A 20,322-nucleotide genomic window follows, 5' to 3' on the forward strand; every position below is an offset into this window, starting at 1 on the left:
AATGGCATCTTTTGGGGAGTCCTTTGTAATAGACTCATGCTGCTCTTTGCAGTAAGAATGCAACTAATATCCAGATGCATCTTAATTAGTTTCAGGCAGCAGTGGAGAGATTCGTTTATTCCTGTGCTGGCTACTGTGTGGCAACCTTTGTTCTTGGGATAGGCGACAGACACAATGACAATATTATGATCTCAGAGACAGGTGAGTTTTGTTTATTATAGAGAAATGTTTTCTGACTATGGTAAAAAATGCCTAACATAAAATCTACCATTTTAACCAGTTTTAAGTATCTATTTTGGTGGCATTCACTGCACTCACATTGTTGTACAACCATCACCACCATCCATCTCCAAAACTTTTTCATCTTCCTTAATGCTGCTGCTGCTGCTAAGTCACTTCAGTCGTGTCCGACTCTGTGTGACCCCATAGACGGCAGCCCACCAGGCTCCCCTGTCCCTGGGATTCTCCAGGCAAGAACACTGGAGTGGGTCGCCATTGCCTTCTCCGTCTTACCTAATGGGAACTCATTAAATACTAACTTTCCAGCCTCACTCCACCCACCTCCCCTCCCCCACCCAGCACAGAGTAATTTTTAAATGGAAGTCAAGGTTGGAGCACAGATCTAGAAGTCATTATTGTGTAGGGACACAGAGGCTGTGATCACCCTAGGGGGGCATCCAGGAGTGAGTAATGGAAGAAGATACAGGAAAGGAGACTTCAGAAGGACAAGCTGGACAGTAGCTGGAAAGCTAGGAAGGTGGGTATGATCAACAATGTCAGATAGTACAGAGAAGCAACAAAAAAGTCACCAGTAAGGGACTTGGCTGGGGGTCCAGTGGTTGGACTCCATTCTTCCAATGCAGAGAGCACAGGTTTGATCCCAAGTAGGGGGACTAAGATCCCACATGCTGCTCAACCAAATAAGTAAGATGTTTTTAAAGTCACTGGTGCCCTTAAATCTAAAATGCTGCACCTTCCTAACTTATCCATCCTTTCTGGTTCACTGTCTAACAGTGGTCAGTATTGGTGGCATGCCATGATATTTTTCTCTAAGAAATTTGATTCTTTACCATCTGAGCCACCAGGGAAGCCCCAATTTAAGAGTGAAGCCTGGGGAAAAAGAAAAAACAACAACAACAACAACACCGTATTGGGATAAATTGCTGATTATCTTTAAAGAGATAATACATTTATGGACCATTCAGAGGACAGAGGGCTGAATAAACGAAAAGAGATGAAGGGAGCTGCGATGGTGATGGTGGTAGAAACTGACCCAAAGGAAATTCAAACGTTTTATTTGTAAGAGTGAGACATCTGTCTCTCCCGAGTTCCATAAACGGTGTAAGAGAGTCTTGGGCATGATGATAACATATATATGCCAGAGGGTTTGGAGTTATATTTGTAAGAATAGTTCTGAGACAAGAACTTTTTTAATGGTATTTGGCTGTCATTTAAAGAGCATCAGAAGGATATCAAAACTATGCATGTTTCAAAGAGTGCTTTGTGGCTACTTACAGCACACACCTGCTAAGACAAAATATATCACAAGCAGAGAGTAAAAATAGCTCTCACACCCAAGATAGCTCATTTTCAGTCAACTGCAAAATATGTCGAGAAATGAACAGACCAGTGTGTTGTTTGCAATGCCATTGCGGTATAATGACGTTAGACATTTCCTTTTCTTAAGGAAATCTATTTCATATTGACTTTGGGCACATTCTTGGGAATTATAAAAGTTTCCTGGGCATTAATAAAGAGAGAGTGCCATTCGTGCTAACTCCAGACTTCCTGTTTGTGATGGGGACTTCTGGAAAGAAGACAAGTCTACACTTCCAGAAATTTCAGGTAATTGCTTCCCTCTTGCCTGCCTGCTGGGAACACCGACCAGGTGGTGCTGCAGCCCTCCCCTCTCACTTTGCTTTGAGTGTCCTCTTGCCTCTGCCCACCCGCCTCTCACATGGCTCCCCCTGCCCCCCACGCCCACCCGCCTCCCAGTCTCTTCTGTCCCTTCCCCAAGCGCAAAATAATGCTTCTCAGTCACCCCCTCCTAAAACTCAACAGCAAGTAGGAGTATTCCGTCATCAATGAGACTGGTTAGTATAGTCCTGTTGCTATATAGCAGGATGATGCGGCCCTAAAGAGAGGGCTTTTAGGAAGAACTCCTGGCAGGCAGATTTAGCCTTTGACTATTTACCTAATCAAGATGCTGCCTAGAAGATCCAGATTTTACATGTCTTTTCAGGACTCACCAATGATGGTGAGCTTCTCTTGATTTTTGCTCCAGGTGTGTATTTATCAGTTACTAGTAATAGCACAAGGAATTCTTGCTTGTCTCTTTCTATAAAGGAAGGTTCCTTCTCTCATTGGAAACCTTGTCAGCTCTATTATAGGTTGTCCCAAGAGCTTTGGGTTGTCCCGCTCACCTGTCCACCCGCTCCTCCGTGGGTCTCCCATCTCTCTAAGGGTGTCCACATTTGACTTTCTCTTTTATTCCTTCCTGGTCTACATCCACTTTTGAGTATCAAATAGTATTTCACATACCCGAGGAGTAAAATGTTTGCTCTTTCAAATTGAATAACTGAATGAACTCAGAAAAGTTGTCATGACTATTGCAATACACCTATTTTAAAGCCATCAAAACACAAACCAGACCAGCAGAGGCAACCAGTGATTACTTTATAAGCATGTTGGTCTCGAGCTCCCTTTAAACAGCCTCCCCCTTAACACCGTTGAAACATGGTTTGATCGGCATCCAGCCTTTCAGGACGCACTTTCTTTTCTGAGTGTCCTCTTGAGGCTCATATTAACCTTGGGAGATGACATGGGCCTTGACATTCAGGGGAACAGGAACTGGAATATATTGTTTTGAAACCTGCCTGTGCTTGTTTGTTCTCCTGGCTGATTTTCGATGTGGTGGTTACCGGACTTCCCCTTCCACAGCACCAGGGGACTTGTCAGAGAAACTGAGATCTCTGTGGCCAGATGGTCTTAGGACTAATGTTTTTCTGTGTAAACTCAACTGGGTTGCAGACTATTTCCAGGGATTTGACACATTTCAGTCCTGTTTTTCTTTAAGGTTAAAAAAATCACATATTATGACAGCTTTCTGGAAGAGAAAAATGGTTACACACACACACACAACCTGGAAGAGTTTTACTATTTAATTTAAAGCAGGAGGGGCATGGGGAGGGGCGAGGGAATACTCATTTAGGGCTTCCCCGGCGGCTCAGTGGTAAAGAATCCACCTGCAGTATGGGAGCTGCTGGTTCGATCCCTGGGTTGGGAAGATCCCCTAGAGAAGGAAATGGCAACCCACTCTAGTTTTCTTGCTTGCAGAATTTCATGCACAGAGGAGACTGGCAGGCTAGAGTCCCTGGGGCAGCAAAAAAGTTGGACATGGCTTAGAAACCAAACAGCAACAAATAATAAATCCTCATTTCTCGTCTCCTGGAGATGGGTTTCGTCTACTTTGAACAAACACAGGAGCAATAGTGCCATTTAAACACTCAGACAGACACGAGGATCTTGACCTCACAACAGTCTCTCCGTGTTTCTCCATGTATGTTCTCTTCCTTCTGGCCAAAGGTTGTCCCTAAAATGACTGCTCATCTGAACTATTATTGATAAAATTCCCATCCTATAGTGCCCATATCACCCCACAAATCCCAGCAATACTTCCCTTTTAGTCTTCCTTGTTGTCATTTTTAAGTTTCAAAATATTCTTTAATGAAAAGACTTGGGGTTTGGGGAGGCCACAAACAGGCTCACTCCCTGTCTGGACAGCTTCCTCCCAAAGCAACAATTCTTTGCAGAGAGTCTGTCCCTTCAGTCTAGAAGCATTTCTACATCCTCTGTGACCGAAAGCTTATTTTTTGAGCCATTAGAACTGTTTTCATTAAAGCACATTCTAGGTGCATATGTACTGCCAAAAACATACCTTTGTCAATTTCACTGTATTTATCTATGACTGTTTTACAGTACTGGCATACTCTATAAGTGAAGTGAAGTCACTCAGTCATGTCCGACTCTTTGCAACCCCATGGACTGTAGCCTACTAGGCCCTTCCATCCATGGGATTTTCCAGGCAAGAATACTGGAGTGGGTTACCATTTCCTTCACCAGGAGATCTTCCCGACCCAGGGATTGAACCCAGGTCTCCCGCATTGTAGGCAGACGCTTTATACTCTATAAGTGCCTATAAATGAACCTTAAACAGATCAGCATGGCATCGTAGCTGAAAGGATGGCCTTTGGAGCAGACCAACTTTAGTGTGCATCTTGGCTCTGCTGCTTAAAACCTACAAATATAATGCAAATTACTTATCCTTTCAGAACCTCGGTTTCCTCCTCTGTGGGGTGGGAACTCTAAGACCCACCTCAAGTAGGGTTTTTAGGGATTATTTACATGAAATATGTAGAATGCTTGGCTCAGGACCCAGACTACAGCAGGAACTCAATCAACGAGGCCTCCATTGTCACATATTTAACAGCAGCTCTTCAAACGTCGAACAATTTTAGGATGAGGAGCCCTCTGTGAAATGAGATCCCAAGCAGCACGTTAATATAGAAAACACGAAGAATAGCATTGCTCCTATTAAGGAGCAAGTAGGGGTCTGGGCTCTGCTTGTTCTGCCTGCCCAGCCTGCCCTCTTCTCTGCTGGTCTCCCAGCCTTTTCCTCTCTTCACCCTCAAGAGGAAAAAGGCTAAACACTTACATTATACATGTATGGATACAATGTTACATATGCAGAATTTCTAAAATTTCCAGCTTGACAAAGATGAGCAGCAAGTTTCTCCATCATTTGCTCAGACCTGCTGACAGCTGTGTGTGTGTGTGTGTGTGTGTGTGTGTGTGTGTTTACATACTATTAAGCCTTCTAGAATATTTTCTGTTTCTCACCTTGTGCTCCTTTTTGAGATGAAGTCCTGCAAGGTCAGGGGAGGGGAGCATCTTCCAACTCTCTAAAGAGCATCCAGGGATCTTGTATGACAAAGCTGCCATTTCTAGGTTGGGTAGGAAGCGTCGTATATATTATTCTTTGAAGGAAAGGTGTCCTTGGTTCCAGAGAACCACTAAATTTGAATTGATAAGGTTCATGAATGCATGCAGCACATTTGAATCACCTTAAAGAGCTGACCCACTTTTGTCAAGGGTAAGGGGAGCCTGCTCCACAAAGACAGAAAAGCCTACTGAGTTTGTGATGAGAGGACTGGAGTCAGGGGAACCGAAAGAGGAAAATGTGGCTCTGTCCCACCCCCTCTCCTTTCCAATGTAGCTGGTCGATCCTAGGACCAGATTCATGAGTCATTTCTAGAATAGGGCAGAGTTCAGGAACAAGATGAAATAAGACACACGAAGGCCCACTTCTTGAACCCAAGATCATCCGTTTGCTTTCAGTAGCACCCTACACACAAGGTGCTAAACAGATACGTTGCAATGATGATGATTTTGATCAACAAATTCTGTGCATGGGAGGAAATAACTCTCCCTTACTAAAGAGATTTAAAAAAAAAAAAACCATGGTTTTCCCACTGATGGTGTATTTAAGGATCACTTTGTTTGAAATGTCCCTGAACAATTATAGAACATACTCCCAAACAAATACAGTGATATCACTGGAAAATGAAATTTGGCTTCCATTTACTTTATGTAAGAATGTAGAGTTTTTTCCTAAATTTTAATTTTGGTTTTTGGTCCCATCACGTAGCATGTGAGATCTTAGTTCTCCAACCCAGGATGGAACCCAGGCCCCCTGCATTGGAAGTGTGGAGTCTTAACCAGTGGACCACCAGGGAAGTCCCCTAAATTTTAAAAGTAGTAAATGTTTCCTTAAAAAAAACAAAAGCCAATAAAATATTAAAAATATCTGGATATAAAATATTGCCCACTATCCCACCTTCCAAAAAAACACTGCCAACATTTTAGTTGATGGTGTTGTTCAATCACTCAGTCATGTCTGATTCTTTGCCACCCCATGGACTCCAGCAAGCCAGACTTCCCTGTCCATCACCATCTCCTGAAGCTTGTTCAAACTCATGTCCATTGCGTTGGTGATGCCATCCAACTATCTCATCCTCTGTCATCCCCTTCTCCTCCTGCCTTCAACCTTTCCCAGCATCAGAGTTTTTTCCAGTGATTCAGCTCTTTGCATCAAGTGGCCAAAGTATTAAAGCTTCAGCTTCAGCATTAGTCCTTCCAATGAATATTCAGGATTGATCTCCTTCAGGACTGACTGATTTGATCTCCTTGCAGTCCAAGGGACTTCCGAGAGTCTTCTTCAGCACCACAGTTCAGAAGCATCAGTTCTTCGGTGCTCAACCTTCTTTATGGTCCAACTCTCACATCCATACATGACCACTGGAAAAACCCTAGCTTTGACTAGACAGACCTTTGTTGGCAAAGTAATGTCTCTACTTTTTTAACATGCTGTCTAGGTTAGCCATAGCTTTTCTTCTGAGGAGCAAGCGTCTTTTAATTTCATGGCTGCAGTCACCATCTGCAGTGATTTTGAAGCCCAAGAAAATAAAGACTCTCACTGTTTCCATTGGTTCCCCATCTATTTGTAATGAAGTGATGGGATCAGATGCCATGATCTTAGTTTTTTGAATGTTGAGTTTTACGCCAGCTTTTTCGCTTTCCTCTTTCACTTTCATCAAGAGGCTCTTTAGTTCCTCTTCACTTTCTGCCATAACGGTGGTGTCATCTGCATATCTGAGGTGATTGATATTTCTCCCAGCAATCTTTATTCTAGCCTGTACTTCTTCTAGTCTGGCATTTCAACTTTCTATTGTTTCCTTTATTCTATTAAGCATTTTATCTTTTACCTAAAGAAGCTCTTTCATCAATGGTATCATTGTAGCTTTAAATATTTCAAACTTTTTACTTCTCTTTTGTCATTTGGATTAGGAAAAGAATGAGAAGAGAACATTGTGATTGGGAAAATGCTGAATTTGTGTTTGGATCTGACTTCTAATCCCATTTCAACCACTATCACCTTCAAGACCAAATGAATCAGAATTTGGTTAAAAACTGAACCTAAGAACCAGACACAGTGTTACTCCCTTTCCTTAAACTGTTTAGTGGCTTCTCACCTCATTTTGAATTAAATCTGAACATCTAAGCTTGCCCTGCCAGACGCTGCTCCTCAGAGACCCTGCCCCACTCCAGCCTTGCCCTGCGGCTCTCACCTGCCTGCTCTTACTGGGCCAAGAAGGCCTTCCTCTGCTTTTCCACCAAGTTCAGCTGCCCCATGCTTGGGCCTGCTCCCTAGAACATTCTTCACTGCCCTTCTAGATGAGGTCCCTGGTGTTATCCCAGCCACAGCCCCCTGCCTGTTATCTTCAGAGGATCCATCACAACAGGACCATGTCTGACCTGCATCCTGCACGTGGTACCAGTTGGTAGAGGAGCAATTTCTGCCCCAGGAGGAGTTAGATGAGACTAGGGAACCCCTCAGGTTTCTTCCTTCCCCACGATTCATTGTATTTAGTGAGTTTATGAAGTGGTGACAGGCACAGATTCACAGGCTGCCATTGCCTGGATGTTAGTTAATAAGCCTTTACAATGCATTTTCAATACCATACATCCAGAGAGGAAGTAAGCCTAATTATGAAACCTAATGTTTTGGTAAATAATACAGACATGTAAATGTCATCTGATGCCTAATCACGTTTGCAGAGATTTCCTTACTGACATAAACATGACTACCCCTCACCCCCATCAGAGCAGTAGTCGCCCCAATAGGACGTGCAGTATAGGCCTAGAGTGTACATTCAGTATCGTTTGCAAGGAGAATGAAATTTGGCCTTATGGAGGCAAGCATTTTGAAGATGTTCTTTGCACACAGTAGGCACTTAGCAATGTGTGTCAGATGGAGCTGAAGAAGTCAAGAGAGTCAGATAACCTCTTCACATGCACAGTTCACACACGGGTGGTGATAAGCATACTTAAAAGGCACTCGCCCCTAGGTGTCACTCTTCAGAAGGGTTTGATAAGAGGTCTGGAGTCTATTCATGGTGTTGCTTTAATATATGAGGTCCTGCTGTGTCGTCACCACAGGCAGTGTTGTCCCCAAGCCAGGGCATCCCCAGGCCCCTCAACCATCAGGCTCAGCCCTGAACCAAGTCGCTACGCAGAGTCCTAGCTCCAATGCCTAGGAACTTTTATTCAATTTCTGCTGTGGTCTCACTCTTATCTCAGATCCTAGGCTATTATAGGAAAAGCTGAGGCTTTTCCTATTAACGTGTTAGCCCTGCCTGTTTACTTGCGTCTAGAACTGGGACCATGCTCCCTCCTGCTGCTGCCTTGGTGGAGAGTCAGGTGCTCTCCCTGACTCCAGCCACAGGGACCAGGCACCGCAGAAACCCCAGCATCTGACACTCCTCTGAGAACTGAGGCCACCTCACCATTACTCCCCCGTCCTAGGCTCCCATTCCCTTCCTTGTGTTGTGACCCCTGCATTTGTCTACACCTCCGATTGTCTATACCTGTTGCCTGCCAGGCCGGGCTTTCTCAGCCTCCTGCTCCATCCTGTTGGAGTCACCAGGCGTTGTTTCTCCCAGTCCACGAGGATACACCCATTCAACACATGACTACCTTTCAGGACCTGTACAAGGTCCGGGCAAGGCTTGTACCTTTACAGTTTAACCCTCTTTATATATGACTGGTCCCTGATTCACCCTCATTTTATTATTTTTTAGGATTATTATTTTTTTTTTGATGTGGACCATTTGTTTAAAATCTTTACCAAATTTGTTACAATATTGTTTCTGTTTTATGTTTTGGCTTTTTGGTGATATGTGGGATCTTAGCTTCCCGAACAGGGACTGAACCCACACTCCCTGCACTGGAAAGTGAAGTCCTAACCACTGAACCACCAGGGAAGTCTCCACCCTAATTTTAAAGTAGTGAGTCTTGCCCCACACTGAACTTGGCTTTGGCACAGAAAGCGTTCATTCATCATTCACTGGCAGATTATTAATGGTGTGGTGGTCACACTGCTGGGCCCAGCTGACATGAGCAGAGGATCGGCCCAGCGCACCGCAGAAGAGATGCGCACACAGCTGTCTGGTTGAGGGTTTTACCCATGGTTTGCAGAGGGGCAATGACTCCTGCCCTAGGGGTTAGAAGAGGGGTGTGGCAATGAAGGAAGTGTTTTATCCGAGACCTTAAGATCTGAGTTCACTTGTATTTTGCCAAGCAGATGCAGGGAGGGGAAGGCACAGCCAGGCAGAAAGAAGAACATGAGAAACGGCATGGAGTTGTTATTTAGTATCAATATTTTATGAACGAAAAGTATAGTTGTCTGGGGAACCTAGGTATATGTGGGAGAGTATTGCAGAATTTGAGTCAAGGAGGGAACTTTGTGTCCAATTTGAAGCAGTGAATTGGCTGGATTGGGGGGGTAGAGAGCCAAGCAAAGAAACCACTTGGAGCTCAATTGATTCATCACAAATTAATGTGATCAAGGCCTATTATAGCTCAACAGGGAGATGAGTTTATCTATTGAATTGCTCATACTATACTGAGTTGATTAAGGATTTGCATCCTCTTGGGATTTGCACCCTGGCCCACTAACGGTCTGGAGCTCAGCCTCCTCCACCCAGGTCTGAAGCCTGAAGTTTCATCCTTTCTTCACTCTCTCCATGGGAAGATGCCCTCAGAGAAGGGTTTGCATCAGCCATGGGTAGGAACTGGAATATGTTGGTGTGACTTCTCTGCCAGATACAGGCATGCATGGGCTTGTAGAACTGCTGGAACTTAAGATAAGCTTTCCTGAATTTTATCACTTTAATGGAAAAGATAGGAATACAAGACTGGAGAGATGGCCTTGGTTTGGATTTGTGCATTAATCCACCAGCATGCGATGTCACTCCATTCCTAAGATCAGACCCCTTTTCTTCTAAACATTTGTCAAGAGTAACCTTCCAACTGGCATCCTTCTCTGTGTTTAGTTTCTCTTAGAGAACTGTTTTGTCTACCATCAGAATATTATCGAAAACATTATTCACCATGTTACAAAGTGTACTCCTTATGAAGATCCTCTTGCAAAAGTTCTATCAGGTCTTGGTCTCCAGAAAAGCTGCGTTTCTCCTAAACAAATAGATTTTTTTAAAAAAATCTTCTGAACATTGGATGAAGTAACAGATTCACCTTTCCTTTTGACTGAAGATTTATTTGAAGGCTGCTCTTAGCAAGTCTGTAGGATTTGTGATATATAGTTTTAAATTAGTCTCTTTTCCAAACGCATTGTGGCTCATTTCCCGTGTTATTCCCTTTGCTTCTAATACCCACTTCTAATTTGTTATTGTGACTCTTATGTATCTAAATAATCTACCTTCAACCCTCTTTTGGAACAAAGCTAAAGGACAAATACACACACGCACACACCCCTACATACTGTCTATTTAGAATATTTAAAGTAGAACAGTTTAATTGTAACCTTTAGATTTCTAACGAGTGCCTAGCTAAGTACTTGAGAAGAAGGCAGTACAGCCCTTCCCCTGGTAGACAGAGCTAGTCTGGGAATCATTCTAAGTCCTTAAAACAATCCTAACTAAGTCAAACTCTGCAAATGCACAGCAGAGAGTTGGACACACTCTTCTTTCGGGTTTACCAGATTCCTACATTGTTAGGTTTGCTAATTAGTGACTTCTGTTTTGCCAAAATAACTTCTAAAGGCACTGCTGAGTCAAGTGATTGACTTTTATTTAAAGAAATGAAATCCTCTTCAAATGAAATATCATTTTCCCCTTATCTCCTTCCTCTAACAGACAGAGGCCACATTACTAATTAGGAAAACTAGGAGGGTGAGAGCATTTCTTTCTCATTGATGAGTATTTGTGAGTGTTATTTTTCCCTCTCCTCTCAGCACTGAATTCTTCTTCTGGAGTTTCTGTTTTATGGCCCTGAGGTTACTTCCTCATTCTTGTGGCTGTACCGTAGTATTTCACTTCCTCTTTGTTTCTAGTTGAGAATGGAGGCATTTGGTTTTAAGAAAAAGTAGGACTATTCCACATGACATTGAACCATTTAAGCAGCCATAGCTCACTGGTGGTTTAAAAAAATCAAAAGATTATGCATAGAAAGGACTTTGTTTTCAGTACAGTGAACTGATAAGTTGATGATATATCAAGTCAAACTGTTGACCCTGAAATGGTTATGAATTCCTTTGTTCCTAAGACTTACAAGAAGGGTAGCTCTGTAAAGGAATCTTTCTTTTGGTTCTGGATATTGTCAGTTAAGGTATTTGAATCAACTCTGAAATAAAGAGCAGAGGTACTATATAGGCTCAATCTACTCATTCATGAGTAGTGGTCCAGCCAACGACAGTAATAATGTTACACTGTTCCCCAGGCTCATACTTGTTAACAAGTGCCTTAAACCAAGTCCTCCAAATCAGGGCCTTCCCTTCCCCCTTCTCCTCCTCTCAATAGTACAAACCCTCAACCAACAGCTGAAAAGGATGCCTGAGGTCAGTGCCCCACAGTCCTGGCACAAGGGAAAATTCTGTTGCTACAGCCAGCAATTTCTGTATTCTGCGCTTCCTCCTGAGTTCCCCCAAGCCACATCCTCACAGCTGCTCAAACCAGAGGCCTGTGCTGAGACAGCATGGTCAGGACTCTGGGACAGACCCTTCATCTGAGTCTAAAATCAAACCCCTGGGGTTTGAGTGGAAGGAGTGAGAACCTCCTAGAGATATAGCCGTGTGCCATAGGCTTCCATCATCATGCCCACCTCGGGGGCCAGGACCAAGACCCCTCCTCCATCAACACTGGCGGGAGTAGGGCTTATCTCCCCAGCTCACCCCACCCCTAGGCCTCTGCTGTCGAAGGGATATTTTGGACAGGTCTAGATGGCAAGGTGAACTCCTCAGCATTGAGAAGTGTGTGCTCAGTCGGGCAACACCTCATCCTGTCAATAATAATAGCCAACCTCTTACAACAGCGCTTGAATCTCACAACTGCATGGCATGGGGTTACTGTTACTGTTATTCAGATTCTGAGATGAGGAAACTGAGCCCCAGAGAGGTTAAATAACCTCTCTGATGACAAACAGCTTGTCGGTAATAAAGCCAAGAGTTCAATCCAAGCAGTGAAGTGTGACTCTGTGTTTAACCACTGCCCCACACACCTTTAAGCAAAGGATAATTAAGTCTGCACTACATCTCTGAGTCTGCACCACCAGTCAGAACTCAGACATTGCGTCTTACCAATATGGGGTGTGTGGTCTTTCTCACAGAACTGGCCCTTGCCTGTGAAAGTTAAAATTCACCAAATAAATTCAAGCCAGTAGAAAGTCCTTATATAGAAGAGATGACTCTGGAGAGCAGCAGAATGGTTTTTTCCCTTTATGTGTGTCTCTGTGGCTACAACGATTAGTGGATAGGTGCCTAAATATTTTCTGAGCACCTATGGATTGGTGATATAGTAACCTGATTCTAGATTTATTTTCCTCCTCAAAATTATTCTGTTAAAAAGCTTGACCACACAGTGGGCTCAGAGAGCAGGGGGTTTGGCCAGAGCCCTCCGTGTACAGAAAGCTAGAAGATGATTAAAAATCAGAACGTCACCTAAATTCAAAATCAGAAGGCATCCTCATCTCCGCCCTTGTGGAGATTGTGCAAGTTGGCACATTAACAAGACTGCTGCCTGGGGTGAAGTCTGCTTCTAGCCTGTATCATTACCAAGAGATGAGCGAGATGTCAGTGGGTCCTAGGGATGAGCAAAAGACAGTCATTTCCAGCCGTAAGCGAAGTCATTAAGAATGCAAGAGTGCTAATGCACCAGGGCTGCTTCCAGGCCAGGGTGGTGGCTGGGCCACGGCAGGAACAGCCCCACCAGTGCTGTGGGCCTCCTGCTTTGTGGTGACTAAGCAGAGAGGAGACGCAGAGTTGCTCTCCCCTCCAGGTAGGGAAGGGAGAGAACTAACATTTATTGAATCCTCCCCATAGGCCAGCCTCTATACTGGGCATTTGGTACATATTGTCTGACTTCAAAAATGCCAGAAGAAGAGTCCATGGGATTTTGTATCTGGACAGGGTGATAAATACACAATCCAGCCTTGACATACGGAATGACAGGGGCCTGACCCCAGCCATCAGTGCAGTTACACTGCTCCATTCAGGCGACACAGACAAGACCATCTCTAAAGCCAGAAGGAAAAATCACTACTAACATTTCGGCCTGTAAATTTACATTCTTTTTTCCTATGTAAATATTTTGTGTCCACTTACCAAAATGGGATTATGCTATATGTGTTGCTGTGTACCTGCTTTTTAACTCATTTTTACATGCTTCTTATATACCCTTCTACAGAGTCATTACAGTAGTTTCAGAGCATGAAGCCGTAAAACTTTCATAAACCCTTATCAACCTCCAAGTGTAGGATATTTAGGGTGCTTTCAAGTTTCTACAATATTAAACAATGTTCTAATGAAAATCCTTATAGATAAATCACTGCAATATTAACCAAAAAATTTTAAGGTAAATTCCTAGCCTGGAAATTGCCAAGTAAAAAGATGCTGACATTTTTTAAGTCAAGTTTTTACTGAAACATAATTCTGAGAACAGAATTCAGTCTTTTTAGGTATACAATTCTATGAATTTTTACAAATGTATCAGTTATGTAACCATCACAATTAAGTCTTATGACATTTATAAGTATTTTAAAGCTTTTGATACATGTTAGCAAGTTGTCTGCTAGTGAAAGTATAACCATTCCCATCTACCATCAGTTTATGAAAGAGAACATTGGATAGTATCCTTAAAATTAAAAAAAAAAAAAGACTTTTCAGTTTGGTAGGTGAAAGTTTCCACCTCATCTCAAGTTACATTTATCTGATGGACTAATGAAGTTGCATGTTTTTTTTCAAATGTCTATTATCTGGCTTTACATCTTGTAGTGTGATATACTGTGGTCCTCCAGCATGGCACTAGTGGTGAAGAACCCTCATGCAGGAGACATGAGAGGCGGGTTCAATCCTTGGGTCGGGAAGATCCCCTGGGGAAGGGCGTGGCAACCCACTCCAGTATTCTTGCCTGGAGAATTCCACGAACAAAGGATGCTCGCGGGCTGCAGACCATGTTGTGAAGAGTCAGACATGACGGAAATAACTTAGCATACTTGCATGGTCTACTGTAACCTCGGCCCATATTTCTAGCCAACTCTTTGTCTCTTTCTTACTGCTTTGTAAGAGCTATGGGGTGGGGGAGGCTAGGAATAAAGGAGTGATCTGTCATGTTGCAAATATGGTTTTTCTTGTTTTGGGGGGTTTTTTTTGCCTCTTTTAATATTGTTTATAGCTTTTTTCCTCAAAAATTAGAAGTTTCCATAATCTCTCCATCTTCCATTTTCAATTCCACCTTGGGAACCATCTTCTTAAAGTCCTTCCTTTCTCCTTTCCTGATTGTTTAAATAATATTTTCCCTTACTTTCTTTTTCAAATTTTACTTTTTTAAAAAATATTTTTTGTCTCACTGCGCTGGGTCTTAGTAGTGGCGTGCAGGGCCTTCAATCTTTTCTGCAGAATGTGGGACCTTGTAGTTGCGGCATTCAGACTCTAGCTATAGCACGTGGGACCTACTTCCCTGACCAGGGATCAAACCCTGGCCCCCACATTGAGAGCATGGTGTTTTAGCCACCGGACCGCCAGAGAAGTCTCCCCTTCTTACATTTAAATGTGTAATTATTTTGGAATTTGATACATCATATGGAATCAACTATTTCTCCCCCACTCCAAATTATGAGCCAATTGTATCAGACCCATTGACCAAATAATAGATATTTCCTCCACTAATCTGAGAAGTAGCCTTTATGTTTACTATGTAATATATAATATTTAAAGTTAGATATCTCTGAACTTTCCCTACTGTTCCACAAAATTCATTATCTTTTTTGGAACAGAATAGACACAGTTATAAATATCATAACCTTATAATGTGCTTTAATGACAAGCACTCTTTTTTGTTACTATACTTGTTCAAAATGTTGTCTCAAGCCCTAATTATTCCAGACAAACTTGAAAACTTATCTGAGTTTAAATATCCAATCAGAATTTTTACTCAATTTCATTATATATTAATCTGAGAATATTTATCTTTATAATAAGCCCTTTTATCAGTGAGGAACATACCTTGGCACTTCACATGTTTAAGTTTTCTGTTGCATGCTTCAGTGAATTTTTACAGTTTTGAAAAATGAGTTCTGCATATTTTTTGTATAGGTGTTTACCTCAGAAATCACGGGGGGTTGTTACCGTTATTCACAGCATGTCTTTTCTCTTTCTAACTGGTAGCTCCTACTTATAGCATTCTATTTATTAATTTCATAGAAAGTTAGTTTAATAAAAACTAGTTTCAACAGTATTTTAGTTCTTCCCTCCTTCAATGTTCTAAGAAGACAGCTGTTATTTGTAAATACTAATGATTTTACCTTCAATTTTCTAATTTTATGCACTTCCCCCCAACTCATTATTCAAAATGATCTTTACTGGTAATTTCATATAATTCTTCACATTATTATATGCTCATTATACATTAAGTTACATGTTACTTTTATAAAACTCAAAAGTGGATTTCATCCCAGTACCTTATGATGAACTACCTTGCAATTTTGTAATAAACCCTAGTTGGCTATGGAGTGTTATTCTCTTAACACTTTATCCAGTATTTGATTTAAAATATTTAAACCCATAATCATTCCTTTCAGTTTTCTTTAACACACCATCTTTGTCAAATTATGGTATAAAGGTTGGGCTGTCCTCATGTTGTAAAATTGGGAACCTTGTAGCTTTTCTTCACATTGGAACAATTTGACTCGTGCATGCCTGCTGCTTCAGAAATGAGTTTAAATCACCTGTGTCACCTGTTCTAAGGCTTTCAGAGGAGGCAGCAGCCATGTCATTGTTGTAAACTCTATCTCAGTATTCAGAGTTTATATTAAATTTCCAAATCATTCAACAACTTTGAGACTCTGACAATGGAAAGCTAATTCATCTGTTTTCTTAAAATAGGACGCATTGGGAAATAAAGAAGAAAACTAGCTAGATCTCAAAAACCGAGTTTCCATCTCTTCTTTGCATTCCGTTAGCTCTTAGCAAACATTGTTTACGCTTACGTAAACTTAATTGATTCCAGCATGGTGTTCAAAAACTGATGCATTCCTCTTCAGAGACTACAGAAATGTCTACCCTCAATTCCCTAGGAAGGAAATTGAAGTAAAAAGACAGAATAAGAAATAAGATGAAACTTTCTGTATCCGTTTTCTTTGAGCATGCCTTAGGTGTTTGTAACCATTCTACATTGCTTCAGAGACTGTAAAAGCCGTCTGTGTTCTTGTCAAGTGTTTTTCATCTGAGGCAGGGGACTGCCTTGCTTGTGCTGATTTTCTCACAGGGACAGGATAATGCCATGTAAGTTCCAAAACAGTCTGCTGGTCCTTATCCTACTTTGTTACTGTAACAACAGTTAATAGCTTTCTCTTTTCCTTTATCCAGGATGTGTGCGTCAAGGCTTACCTAGCCCTTCGTCATCACACAAATCTACTGATCATTCTGTTCTCCATGATGCTGATGACAGGAATGCCCCAGTTAACCAGCAAAGAAGATATTGAATACATTCGGGATGCCCTAACAGTAGGGAAGAGTGAGGAGGATGCTAAAAAGTATTTTCTGGATCAGATTGAAGTTTGCAGGGACAAAGGATGGACTGTGCAGTTTAACTGGTTCCTACATCTCGTTCTTGGCATCAAACAAGGAGAGAAACATTCAGCCTAATACTTGAGCTAGAATTAAAAAGCTCTAAGTAAGCACAACAGTCATTGAACTTGATTTTAAATGCCCTAGAACATTATGAAAGCTGCCGCTTGAGAAACATAGTCCTTTTTCTAGCTGAACTCTTCACTGGAGAAACATCGTCCTGGTTGGTTGTTTAAGTGCTGTTCAGTTTTAGGTTTATTTGCAGGTTTGTTTGTTTCTCATTTGTCTCAGTGATATTGGAGAACATTCTAAGTTTAAACAGCCTAATTACCCCCTCACTGTGACTGATGTTTTGACTATCATATTATTGGGTGCTTCCCGAAATTCTTCAGAATCACTGGTAACATCTCTTCATCTGGGTTTCCTCTCAATTTTGGTTATCCTTGTCTTTCTCAAATTCTTTATGGGAAAAAGAAAAAAAAAAACAACAACACATGCTCATTGTAACCTTTGTCTCATTCCTCTAATGCTTCTAAACATCCCCTCTGTGTCTGTAGATGTTACTCATGTGCCAAGAGCAAGGAAAACGAGCTCCTCTTTTCAGGGCCTTTTGTCATCAGATTCTATTACCACAGAGACTCACAAACACCAAATGGAAAATCGGAACCTTTGTGCCCTGACCCTCATCTGCTGCTCTGGTTCCACAATTACGAATTGCAAAATTTGTCTCAACTCTGCCCACAGGGTAAACCTCTCAAGTACAATTATGACAGCCTGCTTCCAAATAACCGGAGGGACTCATCTGGGGCCTTCATATTCCTCCCCCTGAGCCCTCCCCACCTTCCTCCCTGTCTCTCTTCTTCCTCACTTTCAACCTTCTCAAAGTTCTTTATGCAGAGTTGTGAAAATTTCAAGAACACTCTAGAACTCAACAATTAGTTGAAAAATAAATTCTCCTCTAGGGATTCTAGAATTGTAGGTACTTGTAGAGATGTTTATTGGGGTTTTTGAAAGGTACATTATTAAAGGAGATAGTCTAGAAAATATGCATGAATTTCCAAATGCCTTATTTTTAAATTTTGGCCTTAGAAGTTTTTTCTTTCTTTTTAATGGAAGAAGATATTTAATATCTAAAAAGATCTCCAGGTTAGGAAGAACACTACTTGCCCTATGCATCTCACAACTTAAAGGACCGTTAGTCTTCAAATTTCCTAGAAATAATTAAAATGTCTTCTTTAAAAACTATTTTCATCTCTTAAACATTTTACTATTTATTGGAAGTGTTAACAGAGAAAGATGATTATTTATAAAATATTTTAGAATTATCTATAGTTAATACTTGACATAGAAATAACTGTTAATGGTGTCTGTGTTTAAGTATGCATGCATGCTAAGTCACTTCATTCATGTCCAACTCTTTGTGACCCCATGGACTGTAGCCCACCAGGCTCCTCTGTCCATTGGATTCTCCAGGCAAGAATCCTGGAGTGAGTTGCCATGCCCTCCTCCAGGGAGTCTTCCTGACCTAGAGATCAAACCTGCATCTTACATCTCCTGCATTAGCAGGTGGGTTTTTTACCTCTAGCACCACGTGGGAAGCCCTATGTTTAAGTATACTGGGATATAAATAAATATTTAATTTTTAAATGTTCTACATAGATACATGTTGGACTTTGGTGTACACCAAACTTTTCTTTATGAGTACACAAAAGTCTAGTCAGTCTTAACTCTAGCTGCAAATCAGAATAACCAGGGATACTTTAAAGATACCCTGCCTGAGTGCCCATCTTGGGTTGTAATTAGTTTGGGATGAGGCCCAGACATCAGTGTTTTTCTAAATACCCCCGGGAGATTCTAACAAGCAACCAGCGTTCAAAAACCCTGCGTGACCTTTAAAGGTGCAGATAACACTGCTTCCTTGCCACTGAGCCTTTCCTTGACTCCTAACGTATCTAGAAAACACTCCTCTTCCTTGACAACTCATCCTTTTAAAATCACACTTATCGCCCTGTACATAAGACCATACCTATAATCAAATGTTTATCCCTCTGTGTTAATGGAGGATGGATATTATTTTATAGTATTTTTAGTATTATTTTATAGTATTTTTAGACCATCTATTCCCCACCATTCTTTCTCAATAACAGGAAGATTGATGCTTTCTCATTCAGAAGAGAATCTTTCGTTAATTTCATAACACGTAGCCAAGCCCAGACCTTGTACAGATTCCACTTATTTGCTTTGCTGAAGCAATCATCTTGATAGAATTACAGAGGAATGTATTTATATTTAGCCCATTGGTGCAGGTGTGTACAAACTTGCTCAAGTGAACAAGTTCTTTAGTTATGCTGATTCTATACCTATGAATATCACATTGAGCTTAATTTTTCCAGGTTCCAATGAAGGTACAAGTTTAATTCTATAGACTTGCAAATAAACAAAAATCACCTTTGTGTGCTTCCTTCATTGTCCCTAATGAATCACATGACCCATAACTTTTATACATTTAAAAATGTCATCTTTTATGGAGCTGGCACCAGGCATATCTGAATAATGGCTTTGGTGCTCAGCTTACATTTAGACCACATCTGCGTGAGTACAGATAACAATGGACCCGATAAAAATGTTGCTTCTGCTCTAATTGAAATACTTCATCTCTATGGCTGTGCATGAGGTCTTTAAACACTGATCCAAGGCTTTGGAACTGGGACTATGGCCACTAACGTAAACTAAAACATAGAGAATATTCTAGACCTTGTCCTGGCATTTGCCTGGCTTTGGTGATACTGGTGAGAGAAGGGAGACATTGTAATAAAATATATCAACTCCTAGAGCAAACTCTTGATTTAAAAAAAATTAACTTTGTTAAATAAATCCTTTACAAGAGATGGATTAGTTAAAGAAAAGTTTAGATGTCGGAATTCTGCAGCATAATTTGGAGGCTGTTAGTTCCGTATAAGTGGAAATTATTTTTTAAAATGAGTCTGTAAAATAATTTAGAAAGTAAGTTTCTGGAGCAAATTCTGGCATTTATTTGCTAAGTGAGGCTTCTTTGTCCTGTGAAATAAATTTTCAATTATACTTTATAAGGAAAAAAGAAATTTGGAATTTTAAAGGTCCTGGTGTATTATTTTAAGTTTAATCCAACCAAATAACTCTGGTCACAAAATCAAATGGTTTTATTCTAGGTGCTTGTCTGCATTTTATCAAAGATTTATTTTCAGGGCAGATGCTAGGGAACTAAAGCACATACTTTGGCTTAAGTGAATCCAGAGAGCTGGTCCACTCCCTCTCCAGACAGCCCCATCCTCTCTACTTGAGTGTGTATTTCCATTGTGAATTGTTATATGTAAATTTAAATAAAAGAAGGAATCTTATCTTGTGTTCTCTGCATACATTTTTTTAATGTCTGAAAGTTAAGATAGTCCTAAAACTCAAATTCTTTCTTTCAAGAAATCTTTACTGAGTGCCCCCTACATATGAGGCACTGTGTTAAGTATTGGATATGGACAAAGCTGACCGAGTCCCAGTCCTTAAAACATTTATAATTTGTTGGTGATAGCAGACACTTCATGATGGGGGTTGTTGTGGGTTGCATGTCCCCCAAAAACATATGCTGAGGTCCC

The 20,322-nt window shown here is 41.2% G+C and overlaps 1 protein-coding gene across 7 annotated transcripts in view; it reads left to right on the forward strand.

Annotated features, from left to right (window-relative positions):
* The window catches only part of PIK3CG (phosphatidylinositol-4,5-bisphosphate 3-kinase catalytic subunit gamma), a 35,934-nt gene extending 15,861 nt beyond the window's left edge, over positions 1–20,073 (forward strand). For all 7 annotated transcript variants that reach the window (XM_069587847.1, XM_069587846.1, XM_069587848.1 and 4 more), the window contains 3 exons: positions 90–201; positions 1,688–1,845; positions 16,496–20,073. In XM_069587847.1, coding sequence (XP_069443948.1) covers positions 90–201; positions 1,688–1,845; positions 16,496–16,774 — 549 coding nt within the window. In that variant the 3' untranslated portion in view covers positions 16,775–20,073. The remainder of the gene's footprint in view (positions 1–89; positions 202–1,687; positions 1,846–16,495) is intronic.
* Positions 20,074–20,322: the final 249 nt, after the last annotated feature.

The sequence above is a fragment of the Ovis canadensis genome, chromosome 4 (genome assembly GCF_042477335.2).
Source record: "Ovis canadensis isolate MfBH-ARS-UI-01 breed Bighorn chromosome 4, ARS-UI_OviCan_v2, whole genome shotgun sequence".
In the NCBI taxonomy this organism is placed as follows: Eukaryota; Metazoa; Chordata; class Mammalia; order Artiodactyla; family Bovidae; genus Ovis; species Ovis canadensis.